This window comes from Lissotriton helveticus, chromosome 2_2 (genome assembly GCF_964261635.1).
Source record: "Lissotriton helveticus chromosome 2_2, aLisHel1.1, whole genome shotgun sequence".
Lineage (NCBI taxonomy): Eukaryota > Metazoa > Chordata > Amphibia > Caudata > Salamandridae > Lissotriton > Lissotriton helveticus.
Genome location: NC_136060.1, coordinates 507588811 through 507601819, shown reverse-complemented (window position 1 = coordinate 507601819; position 13009 = coordinate 507588811). Strand labels below are relative to the sequence as shown.

Here is a 13009-nt window from a genome sequence, read left to right as displayed (position 1 = left end):
ATAACAACCTGTGGGGCCAGTCCTCAAGATAAGAACCTTCATGAACTTAATTGTCACTAGAATGGGCAAGCCACATTTTTTCTGACACCACAGTGCGGGCGTACCATACTCTGGAACACATCGTGAGGAGCATCATGGAATTGCGTTGATTTAAGAACCTACCCTATTAGGGCAGGCTGTTATCCTTAACAAATGTTCTTTTTCTTTATTTCAGATATAACATGACTTATAAGTGTTGGATGTATTGTTAAACTTATGCTTGTTAGGTAGCATTTTTGTATCACATTTCACCTCACTTTGGAGTGGTACACACAGGGCTGGACCCTGTGTTGTCCTGAAGAAGAGCATTGGGGAAGCTCGAAACATGTTGACCTCTACTAGGGACTCCTGACTCATTGAAACCAGGCACCCTAGAGACCCACCCCGTTTTTAACATATCAACTAGGAGCAAGAATAAAGTTATTTCGCCCACTAGTTAGATTTTTTTAACTCACTCCACTCCATATACACCACTGCACCACACACAGTTCCTCACAACAGTGCTCCTACGTAATTCCGCAAGTCGTAGCACGCCTCAACCCGCAGCGGGTTGAGATGGCCCCTATGAGGAAGCATGTCACTGTGGGGAAACCCCGGTGAGTGAGGGGACTCAAGAAAGGAAATTTTTACTTTTGTGCCAGATTTTCTGCCTCACACTGAGTGAAAATCGATTTTCACTGCTAGGTTCTCTATCCGAGATTTCTGATTTTTAGGTCTATAAGAAGAACGAGATCCAGATGGATGCCTCTACTGCCTCCATCCAAGCAATAATCCTAAAACATGTAAGATCTGCCTTCCGTTTTTCCAAGACTCTCAAGGACAGAGCAGTAAGATTGGCGTTAGCTGTTTTAGAAGAGAAGGTAAACAAGGTCACACCATCAGGTAAGGAGAAAGATACTGGGGCTCAGTCACTGAAGTCAGCAAGACTTCTAAGCTGGCTAAAGTACCCTCTGACTCTGCTTCCAAGGGTCAGACAACTACTCAAACGCTGCCCCCCACTTCTTTGGAAACGATTCACAAACCTAAGAAACATACTGAAAAAAACTAAAAGGAAGGCTGAGTTGGGCTAGGAATCGATGACAAAAACTGAAGTTGGTCATTCAAAAGAAGTTAGCGGAGCACAAATTATGACAGCCAGGTGGGCCACCTGTTTCCTTTACCTCGAAGATGATGGTAACTAAATATCTGCTGTGAGGGACATGACTTTATCAGTGTAGACCAAAAAAACTTGTTGATGCAGGATAGTCAACTGCAACGGTACAGTTGACGGTGATCTCTTTGTTGACAATGCAGACAACCGCTAGTGACAAAACATCCATCGACGACAGCACCATCTAAGCACTTGTCGACTGATTTAAAAGAAGCAAAGCCGCCAACAATATTCAAAGAATTAGCATTCAATACTATATCATTGATGACTGTATTATCATCGACAACACGAATGAAACAGTTCCCTATGATGGCATTTCCTCCTTAACTTTGGACGAAGTTAAAGGAACCTTTAACAGAACAAGCACTGGCACTGACTTCATACCCCTTAATTTCACTGGTACTACTAATTCCACCAAGAGAATTACTCCAAGATGGTTCTTCAGGTCCAGACTTAGAATGTGATCCAAACCTGGAAGAAATACTGGCATTTTTCAGTGAGAAAGATTGTGACACTGATGAGGAGACTGTTAGACCATCTGGTTTAAAAATATGTTTCAGACAGTGAGAAGGAACCATGTACTCTGTATCACAAAACCCGAGAGCTGAGTTCACCAAGAATATCGAACTATCAGCAGTATGGTTGTAGTTTGGAGCAAACTGCATCACAGATGGTGCCAATACCATGGGAGGTGTTCAGTGATCTACAGGAGATGGTCAAAGATATTTATTAAAGAGATCCACCTTCTTTGAGGCTTTTTGACAAACACTGTCAACTCCGCAGCCACCAAATCTATTACCCGTCGATTCAGCTCCAACTTTACTGAACGTCTTCAAAAGCCAAGTCTCAATGACAACGGGATTTGACTAAAACGTTAGCTTCATCCATTAAACTGTCCACAGACACTGAGGGTGATGTGCCTTCTTCAGAAGATGAACGACCACTGCCTTCATGGGCATTTGCGGCCACATGCATCAACCTATTTAGGAAGTGCAAACGGTGCGAATCGGTAAATTCGGCCGTTTGCACTTCCTAAATACGTTTTTGGGATGCATGTAATAATTTTTCAAAATTCGCTTTTTTTGCATTTCCTAAAAATGCGAATGCATTTAAGGAATCGCATTTGTGCGATTCCTTAAATGCAATGCATCAATTTTTTTTAAAAATGCGAATTTTGAAATAGAAAGTGCAAATTAACACGAGGTTGGCCCTCGTGTTAATTTGCGAAAATCTTTAAAAAAGCACAAAAATGCATTTTGGAAAGTGTCATGTTACACACACACATGTCCTTAGGACATGTGTGTGTGAAACATGCACTTTAAAATACATTTCAGGGGTGCAGGGGGGGGATCCTTTGGACCCCCCTCTGCAGAATCAACAAATTGCGAATTCCAAAAAAAAGAAATGCAAAACGGCATTGATTCCTATGGGCCTCTAGGCCCATAGGAATCAATGTAATGCCATTCCTTAATTGCGATTAGCAATTAAGGAATCGCAAATTCCAAAAATTAAGAAATCCTAAAAAAAATTAGGATTTCTTGATGCATAGGATTTTGCAATTCCTAAATTGCGATTCCTTAATTTTCGCAATTTAGGAAATGCAAAATCCTACAATGATGCATGTGGCCGTTGATGTTCCAAATGACACAGACAGAGGAAACTGTCCTCTTTCCTACACATTTGATGATGATGGTGATAACGCAACTCCACAAGATACTCCAAACACCTACGCAGGACTCAGATTGGAATGATTTTGTAATTCAAGAGAGTGCAAGCTCAGATCTGAAGCCTGATGACATTCAGGAATGTGATGCACTGATTGAGAAAGTATCTCAGCGTTTTAGTTATTCAACCACAGTCATGAAAAAATCCTGTTTCTTTTTTGATTTCAAGGAAATGGAACAAAGACGTGCCAGATCTATCCTGATTGTGGAGAACCTATGGGATGATAGATTAGTCGCAAAACCCTGCTACAGTAAATCTGTCAACAATTGAAGGAAATGCAAGGCCACGGGTATTGCACCACCTTGTGAATTGAACCAGTTGACTCAGTGGTTCCACTGCTGTGCAACGGGGATCACACAACCCTTTGACTAAATGTTCAGTGCCCCTGGACAAAGGGACGCAAATGCGAAAAAGGGTCAGCGTGAGAGCTGCATTTGTGGTGAAATAGCTCCATTACTAGAACAAGATAATAGGTCTCGCCTTTGGGACCTTATAAGTGTTTAGCAATGCAACGGTTGATGTTGTTGTACCAAGAACATTGTGCTGCATAACTAAATACTTATAAGGTCCCAAAAGCGAGACCTATTGGCTATGCCAATGCTTGTTACTTGTAGCCTTTAACACACATTCCTTTACTACATATCTCATAGTAAAGGAATGCGTGGAAAGGCTATACATGGTAACCATGCATGCGTTGTAATGCATGTGTGGTTAAGGTTATGCGTGGAAACGGCTGCGTTGTAGTGGCTGTTTCCCTAATTAAAATAGGTGAAACACTACAGGAGAGAAGGGCTAGAGAGGTGGAGAAGTTAACAATTCTGAGCTATAGAGACAGAAAGAATCATGGGAAAGGAGAGGAGAAATAGAAGAAAGATAGAAAAGAAAGTGATAAGGAATAGATGAAAAGAAGAGCGTGACGGAAAGACAAGTGCCTAAAAAACGGAATGGGGCCCTAAAGACGAAGGAAAAAGAAGAGTCGGAAAAAAGGGACCGGAGAGAAGCTAGGAGGGCAAGAAAGAAACGAGAAAGAGAAGCTAAAAAAAAGAGACAGGAAGAAGAGAGACAGAGAGAACTGAAGACTGACATCGGAAACACAGAGAGGGAAATGGTGATGTAAGAAAGGTGAACATAATCGTAATTAAAGTGAGAAAAGAAAATTAAAAAAGAAAAAAGAAAAGTAAGGGAGGGGAACGAGACACATGGAACTTAGTGAAGTAATGGCAAAGGAATAAAGGGATCGAGAGAAGAGAGGGCAGCAAAAAGTGAGAGGCAGTGAGAAGCAGGAGCGGAGAGACCGAGAAGAAGGGCTGATGCAAGATAGACTAGGACATAAGAGAAGAAAAGTGAAAGCTGGAAAGTATCAAAGAAAGAAAGACAGAAGAGAAGAAAACAGAGTGAAAACAAAGGTGGGCAGAGAGGAGCGGCTCAGAACTGAAAGCTTGAGATCAAGTAAGAGAGTAAAAAGAAGGATGACTAAGTATTGCGGAGAAAGAAGAGTCTAACAGAGAGAGCGAAAGATCCCCGGCAGAGAGTGATGTTGAAGCCATAATTACAGTTGCATTCTCGATTTATCCCCAGTGTGCCCTGTACATCCTGCTGCAGGTAATTCAGACGTTGACATGATTCCAATCACCAAGCTTTGCTGTACTTAAAAATAAAATAAAAAAAAAGTAGATTCTTATTTGTCATTTATAATGCTTCCGTTTTCAGAGGATGAAGAGAGACAAGCAAATATGTATAAAGTGACTGTTAAATTCTTGTACTGGGCTAATATATAGGAACGGTATTCACAAGGAAGAATTACAAAAAAATGACAAAGACCAAATAATGGAAAATAAATAAGTAGAACCATTTCAACTGGTGGTACTACTAGCCTGTAATTAGCTCAGTGGCTGCTAGAAGGCAGAGTCAAAGAGGATAAAATATTGCACTGAGCATTATTTCCAGGTCAACCTCGCAGTTCAAAGGGGAATGGTTAGCAAAAATCTTATTTTGGAAATTTGCTGTTAAAGAAATAAACACTTTGCAAACAGCTCTCCTCGTGCAGAGTTGGAGTGACTCCACCCGGGGCTTAAAGAAAGGGTACCTGTATTTATTTACCTGCCTCTACTTTGTGCCGCCCAGCTATGGAAACGCTGCAACACGGAACAACTAAACAACATTTTACTGACCAGTTACAGCGGTCGCCCTTCTTTCCCCGTAGAGAATTTAGAAAATCAATGTTGGCAGCAGTGAAGGTTTAGACGCACGACATTATTCATTATTTTGCTGGCGAATTAGGATCATAAGTGAGAGCAAACTCACACTACTAAAAAAGACAATTGAATGTAGATGTGTATAAACAGTGATGTGCCTGACCTCAAGAAAAAGCAGTGTGCAGATAAGAGGAAGTTTACAGTAAATGGAAATGATGGGAGTGAAAAATAAAAATAAAAAGACGCGAGCACAGTGGAGGGCGAGGGGGCAACGCAGGGGGCAGGAGTACAAACGCCACAGGAGAGGGGAGCAATAGGAGAGCGGCGGAAGCATCAGAGGGCAGGGAATGGGGGGGGGAAGGGGAGCAACACGGTGGGTGTTGCGAAGGGAAGCAAACTAACGGAGAGAGTAACATGGAGCAAGCTGGCGGCTGGTCGCGTGCACGCGCACGTGACCGCCAGTGCTAGGCCAGCAGACTCTGGGGAAGCACTTTTAAAAGAACACTACAAAATGTCTAGCAGAGTAGTGCATGCGCTAAAACAGCGAGACCTAAAAACTACCAGTAGAACACAAATCCAGGGCAAAAAATATTGTGAAGAATGGAGAACAGGTTTCAGCTTCCTTAATTGATGCCGCCATGGATGCTTCAACTTGTGCCTCTCGCCAAATAGACAATGCTACGGTTATGAAAATGTAAGATTGGCTCAGACATGGCCGCCTCGTACACACAGCCCCTCTCAGACCTGGATGGATCAGTTGAATTTACTCAACAGTAAACCCGTCATTGTTGACTGCGCTAAATCCTTAGGTGTTATTCTTGACAAAAGACTCAACCTAATCTCACACATCAACTCCATTGCCAAGAGCGCATGTTATCAGCTGCGCCTTCTATGGGGGATTCGTCGGTTCTTCCCGGAAAATGGCCTAAAAACCTTGGTCCAAACGCTAGATCTCTCTAGACTGGATTATTGTAATTCTCTTCTGGCTGGCCTTCCCAAATCTCACCTCCCCCCCCCCCCCCCCCAGCCCCCCCACAAATCCGTCCTACATTCAGCAGCTCGCTTCATTTCAGGGTCCAAACAAAGTGACCACATCACTCCTATCCTGTCTTCTCTCCGATGGCTTCCCATCGAAGCTAGAGCTATCTACCAAACGGCATGCATCACCCACAAAGCTTTGCACTCTTCCTCCCCTCGCTATCTGGCGAATAAACTGAAACTGTCTGGAGGCTCAAGACCTTCTCAGAATGAGGAAAAGTTCCTGCTTGAGCCCCCTCCTTCAAAAGGGAAAAATTGATGGCGCAATCGTTCTCAGGTAATGCGGTGAGAACCTGGAACTCGCTTCCTCCTTTGCTCCGTGGCATCACCTCCATCCAGATCTTCAAAGCGGACCTCACATCTCTTCTATTCCAAAGATACTTTCAGAACTAATTCCCTCCTTCTCAGACCCCACCAGGAAGTTCTTTAGTCATTGTAAATTTGTCACAAATATTCATCTTTTTGTTTGTACATCCTGTGTTTGCTGCGTTTGATATTGGGTACCTTTTGCCTGCGTTGTTTTGATTCTATGGCCTGCTATTGTGCGCCAGGAAGTTCTTTAGTCGTAAATTTGTCATATCTATACTACTATTATAAAGGAAGAACTTTGAACCTTTGAGGCGGGTAAACTCGGGAACCACAGCGCCAATCCACACACCCGATACATCGTTGTAATCGTCAGGGTGTGCAGATGGACATAGGCTATATAAACGTAATAAATATACGTTATTTAAAAAATTTACCGGAAAAAAAAGTAGTCCCTTGGAAGAAGCGCCGGCCACGACGTGCGTGCCCGACGTGAGGATCGCGGGGAGGAGCGGCGTCCAGAAGCGCGAGGAGGACCGGCGGACATGGTGCGGGGAGGAGCGGTGAGGAGCGGCGGACAGGTGGTGAAGAGCGGCGGACAGGCGGGGAGGAGCAGTGAGCGGCGGATGAGGTAGGTTATTAACTTATTTATTTTTTTAGGAGCGGTGAGCGGCGGAAAAATGAAGCAAAAATGAAAATCGTGAGCAAGAGGAAACAAACGGAGCATTACAAAAGTGAGCCGAACGGTGCATTACTGGAGGAAAAAGTTACGTGTGACCCACAGACAACGTCGGGGCGGGTGGGGGCCCTGAAGCCTAATTGCTCCCAGACAACATGGGACGGGCTGCTACAAAAGCGTACAAAGTAAACATAGAGGTATAATACTGCAATATATGGAGGAAGGCTCCTGGGGACCCACGGACAACGCCCGGGGCAGGCGGGGGCCCTGAAGCCTAATTGCTCCCGGACAACGTTGGGACGGGCTGCTAGTATATTTATATTTTTGTTTGTACATTCTGTGCTTGCTGTGTTTGATACCGTGTTCCTTTTGCCTGTGTTTTAATGATTCTATGACCTGCTATTTTTGTTTGTTCTATTTTTGTAACAATTCTCTCATGTAACGTAAGTGGTTCTATTGTACAGCGCTCTGACACCTTCGGGTAAAGTCCGCGCTTTATAAAAATGCATAAAATGAATAAATAAATGGCGCCCCATTCACACAGCCCATCTCAGACATGGCCGCCGCGTTTACACAGCCCCTCCCAGACATGGCCGCCCCATTCACACAGACCCTCTCAGACATGGCCGCCGCGTTTACACAGCCCCTCCCAGACATGGCCGCCCCATTCACACAGCCTATCTCAGACATGGCCGCCGCGTTCACATGCCCCTCTCAGACATGGCCGCCGCCTTCACACGCCCCATTCAGACATGGCCGCCATGTTCACACGCTCTTCTTAGACATGGTCGCCGCATTCACACGTCATCTGCGAGGAGGAGCGGCCAGGCGACGGTTCCAGACTGCGGCTGCGCGGTCTGCGAGGCGAATGAGAGCGCCATCTTGATTGTGCCCCGGAAGTGGTGCGCTGGCCCCTGTGGTTCCGGCCGGAAGTGACGGTCGCAGGACTGGTCCTCCTGCATTCCATGCCCAGCCGCTGGCCGGGATGAGCCGCAGGAGGGAGCGCTGAGACCCGGGGCCATGGAGGGGGCAGGTGAGGCCGGCCCGGGGGCTCTGGGGGAGGTGGAGCCAGGGAGGGGCACAACAGGGCACCTGAGCCAGGGAGGGGGGGTGCACCAGGGCCGGGGGCGGGCACCAGGGCCGGGGGGGGGCACCTGGGCCAAAGAGGGGGGGTGCACCTGGGCCAGGGGGGGGGGTGCACCTGAGCCAGGGAGGGGGGGTGCACCTGGACCTGGGGGGGCAGAAGGGGGTGCACCTGGGCCAGAGAGGGGGGGTGCACCTGGACCGGTGGGGGGGGGTGCACCTGGACCGGTGGGGGGGGGTGCACCTGGACCGGTGGGGGGGGGGTGCACCTGGACCGGGGGGGGGGCACAGAGGGGGTGCACCTGGACCAGGGAGGGGGCACAGAGGGTGTGCACCTGGACCAGGGAGGGGGGGTGCACCTGGACCGGTGGGGGGGGGGCAGAGGGGGGTGCACCTGGACCAGGGAGGTGGGCTCCCCAGAGGTGTGCTGGGTCCAGGGGCTTCTTCCCTGTGAAGTGGAGTCAGGTTAGGGTGTCAGAGGGGGGTGCACCTGGGCCAGGGGGGGGGCACAGAGGGGGTGCACCTGGACCAGGGAGGGGGCACAGAGGGGGTGCACCTGGGCCAGGGGGGGGGCAGAGGGGGGTGCACCTGGACCAGGGAGGTGGGCTCCCCAGAGGTGTGCTGGGTCCAGGGGCTTCTTCCCTGTGAAGTGGAGTCAGGTTAGGGTGTCAGAGGGGGGTGCACCTGGGCCAGGGGGGGGGCACAGAGGGGGTGCACCTGGACCAGGGAGGGGGTGCACCTGGGCCAGGGGGGGGGCAGAGGGGGGTGCACCTGGACCAGGGAGGTGGGCTCCCCATAGGTGTGCTGGGTCCAGGGGCTTCTTCCCTGTGAAGTGGAGTCAGGTTAGGGTGTCAGAGGGGGGTGCACCTGGGCCAGGGGGGGGGGCAGAGGGGGTGCACCTGGGCCAGGGGGGGGGCAGAGGGGGGTGCACCTGGACCAGGGAGGTGGGCTCCCCAGAGGTGTGCTGGGTCCAGGGGCTTCTTCCCTGTGAAGTGGAGTCAGGTTAGGGTGTCAGAGGGGGGTGCACCTGGACCAGGGAGGGGGCACAGAGGGGGTGCACCTGGACCAGGGAGATGGGCTCCCCAGAGGTGTGCTGGGTCCGGGGGCTTCTTCCCTGTGAAGTGGAGTCAGGTTAGGGTGTCAGAGGGGGGTGCACCTGGACCAGGGAGGGGGCACAGAGGGGGGTGCACCTGGGCCAGGGGGGGGGGGCAGAGGGGGGTGCACCTGGACCAGGGAGGTGGGCTCCCCAGAGGTGTGCTGGGTCCAGGGGCTTCTTCCCTGTGAAGTGGAGTCAGGTTAGGGTGTCAGAGGGGGGTGCACCTGGACCAGGGAGGGGGGCACAGAGGGGGTGCACCTGGACCAGGGAGGGGGCACAGAGGGGGTGCACCTGGGCCAGGGGGGGGGCAGAGGGGGGTGCACCTGGACCAGGGAGGTGGGCTCCCCATAGGTGTGCTGGGTCCAGGGGCTTCTTCCCTGTGAAGTGGAGTCAGGTTAGGGTGTCAGAGGGGGGTGCACCTGGGCCAGGGGGGGGGCAGAGGGGGTGCACCTGGGCCAGGGGGGGGGCAGAGGGGGGTGCACCTGGACCAGGGAGGTGGGCTCCCCAGAGGTGTGCTGGGTCCAGGGGCTTCTTCCCTGTGAAGTGGAGTCAGGTTAGGGTGTCAGAGGGGGGTGCACCTGGACCAGGGAGGGGGCACAGAGGGGGTGCACCTGGACCAGGGAGATGGGCTCCCCAGAGGTGTGCTGGGTCCGGGGGCTTCTTCCCTGTGAAGTGGAGTCAGGTTAGGGTGTCAGAGGGGGGTGCACCTGGACCAGGGAGGGGGCACAGAGGGGGTGCACCTGGACCAGGGAGGTGGGCTCCCCAGAGGTGTGCTGGGTCCAGGGGCTTCTTCCCTGTGAAGTGGAGTCAGGTTAGGGTGTCAGAGGGGGGTGCACCTGGACCAGGGAGGGGGCACAGAGGGGGTGCACCTGGGCCAGGGGGGGGGGGGCAGAGGGGGGTGCACCTGGACCAGGGAGGTGGGCTCCCCAGAGGTGTGCTGGGTCCAGGGGCTTCTTCCCTGTGAAGTGGAGTCAGGTTAGGGTCACAGAGGGGGTGCACCTGGACCAGGGAGGGGGCACAGAGGGGGTGCACCTGGACCAGGGAGGGGGCACAGAGGGGGTGCACCTGGGCCAGGGGGGGGGGCAGAGGGGGGTGCACCTGGACCAGGGAGGTGGGCTCCCCATAGGTGTGCTGGGTCCAGGGGCTTCTTCCCTGTGAAGTGGAGTCAGGTTAGGGTGTCAGAGGGGGGTGCACCTGGACCAGGGAGGGGGCACAGAGGGGGTGCACCTGGGCCAGGGGGGGGGGCAGAGGGGGGTGCACCTGGACCAGGGAGGTGGGCTCCCCAGAGGTGTGCTGGGTCCAGGGGCTTCTTCCCTGTGAAGTGGAGTCAGGTTAGGGTCACAGAGGGGGTGCACCCGGACCAGGGAGGGGGCACAGAGGGGGTGCACCTGGACCAGGGAGGGGGCACAGAGGGGGTGCACCTGGGCCAGAGGGGGGTGCACCTGGACCAGGGAGGTGGGCTCCCCAGAGGTGTGCTGGGTCCAGGGGCTTCTTCCCTGTGAAGTGGAGTCAGGTTAGGGTGTCAGAGGGGGGTGCACCTGGACCAGGGAGGGGGCACAGAGGGGGTGCACCTGGGCCAGGGGGGGGGGCAGAGGGGGGTGCACCTGGACCAGGGAGGTGGGCTCCCCAGAGGTGTGCTGGGGCCAGGGGCTTCTTCCCTGTGAAGTGGAGTCAGGTTAGGGTGTCAGAGGGGGGTGCACCTGGACCAGGGAGGGGGCACAGAGGGGGTGCACCTGGACCAGGGAGGGGGCACAGAGGGGGTGCACCTGGGCCAGGGGGGGGGGGCAGAGGGGGGTGCACCTGGACCAGGGAGGTGGGCTCCCCAGAGGTGTGCTGGGTCCAGGGGCTTCTTCCCTGTGAAGTGGAGTCAGGTTAGGGTGTCAGAGGGGGGTGCACCTGGACCAGGGAGGGGGCACAGAGGGGGTGCACCTGGACCAGGGAGGTGGGCTCCCCAGAGGTGTGCTGGGTCCAGGGGCTTCTTCCCTGTGAAGTGGAGTCAGGTTAGGGTGTCAGAGGGGGGTGCACCTGGACCAGGGAGGGGGCACAGAGGGGGTGCACCTGGGCCAGGGGGGGGGGCAGAGGGGGGTGCACCTGGACCAGGGAAGTGGGCTCCCCAGAGGTGTGCTGGGGCCAGGGGCTTCTTCCCTGTGAAGTGGAGTCAGGTTAGGGTGTCAGAGGGGGGTGCACCTGGACCAGGGAGGGGGCACAGAGGGGGTGCACCTGGACCAGGGAGGTGGGCTCCCCAGAGGTGTGCTGGGGCCAGGGGCTTCTGCCCTGTGAAGTGGAGTCAGGTTAGGGTGTCAGAGGGGTGCACCTGGACCAGGAAGGGGGCACAGAGGGGGTGCACCTGGGCCAGGGGGGGGCAGAGGGGGGTGCACCTGGACCAGGGAGGTGGGCTCCCCAGAGGTGTGCTGGGGCCAGGGGCTTCTGCCCTGTGAAGTGGAGTCAGGTTAGGGTGTCAGAGGGGTGCACCTGGACCAGGAAGGGGGCACAGAGGGGGTGCACCTGGGCCAGGGGGGGGGCAGAGGGGGGTGCACCTGGACCAGGGAGGTGGGCTCCCCAGAGGTGTGCTGGGTCCAGGGGCTTCTTCCCTGTGAAGTGGAGTCAGGTTAGGGTGTCAGAGGGGGGTGCACCTGGACCAGGGAGGGGGCACAGAGGGGGTGCACCTGGGCCAGGGGGGGGGCAGAGGGGGGTGCACCTGGACCAGGGAAGTGGGCTCCCCAGAGGTGTGCTGGGGCCAGGGGCTTCTTCCCTGTGAAGTGGAGTCAGGTTAGGGTGTCAGAGGGGGGTGCACCTGGACCAGGGAGGGGGCACAGAGGGGGTGCACCTGGACCAGGGAGGTGGGCTCCCCAGAGGTGTGCTGGGGCCAGGGGCTTCTGCCCTGTGAAGTGGAGTCAGGTTAGGGTGTCAGAGGGGGGTGCACCTGGACCAGGGAGGGGGCACAGAGGGGGTGCACCTGGGCCAGAGGGGGGTGCACCTGGACCAGGGAGGTGGGCTCCCCAGAGATGTGCTGGGGCCAGGGGCTTCTGCCCTGTGAAGTGGAGTCAGGTTAGGGTGTCAGAGGGGGGTGCACCTGGACCAGGAAGGGGGCACAGAGGGGGTGCACCTGGGCCAGGGGGGGGGCAGAGGGGGGTGCACCTGGACCAGGGAGGGGGCACAGAGGGGGTGCACCTGGACCAGGGAGGGGGCACAGAGGGGGTGCACCTGGGCCAGGGGGGGGGGCAGAGGGGGGTGCACCTGGACCAGGGAGGTGGGCTCCCCAGAGGTGTGCTGGGGCCAGGGGCTTCTTCCCTGTGAAGTGGAGTCAGGTTAGGGTCACAGAGGGGAGCACCCATGGGCCGGAGTTGGGCTCCCCAGGGGTGTGTTGGGGTCTGGGGCTTCTCGCGTGTCTGGTGGTCAGGGTGGGGTTACAGAGGGGGGCGCCGGGGTTGTGGGCTACCCAGAAGTGTTCTGGGGGTTCTCCCCAGTGTGGTGGGGTTACAGAATGGAGACACCTGCACAGAGTGGGGGGCTCCCCAGGGTGTGCTGGGGCTTCCCCTGTGTGTGGTGTACTAGTGCCTGGCAGATGAAGTCCTGTGGAGCTGGGAGGGGGCATCATTCTGTTACGACCCTTTTTTCAATCGAAGTCCACTAATCGATTTTAATCACTTAATTTTCGTTCATTAAGACTGGGTAAACCCCTCTGACAGACCTTGGTG

At 53.9% G+C, this 13009-nt stretch overlaps 1 protein-coding gene across 4 annotated transcripts in view; it reads left to right on the top strand.

The window, feature by feature from the left end:
• Positions 1 to 8025: 8025 nt before the first annotated feature.
• The window catches only part of TTC31 (tetratricopeptide repeat domain 31), a 136032-nt gene continuing 131048 nt past the window's right edge, over positions 8026 to 13009 (top strand). For all 4 annotated transcript variants that reach the window (XM_078678784.1, XM_078678786.1, XM_078678782.1 and 1 more), the window contains exon 1: positions 8026 to 8165. In XM_078678784.1, the coding sequence (XP_078534910.1) occupies positions 8153 to 8165 (13 nt within the window). In that variant the 5' untranslated portion in view covers positions 8026 to 8152. The remainder of the gene's footprint in view (positions 8166 to 13009) is intronic.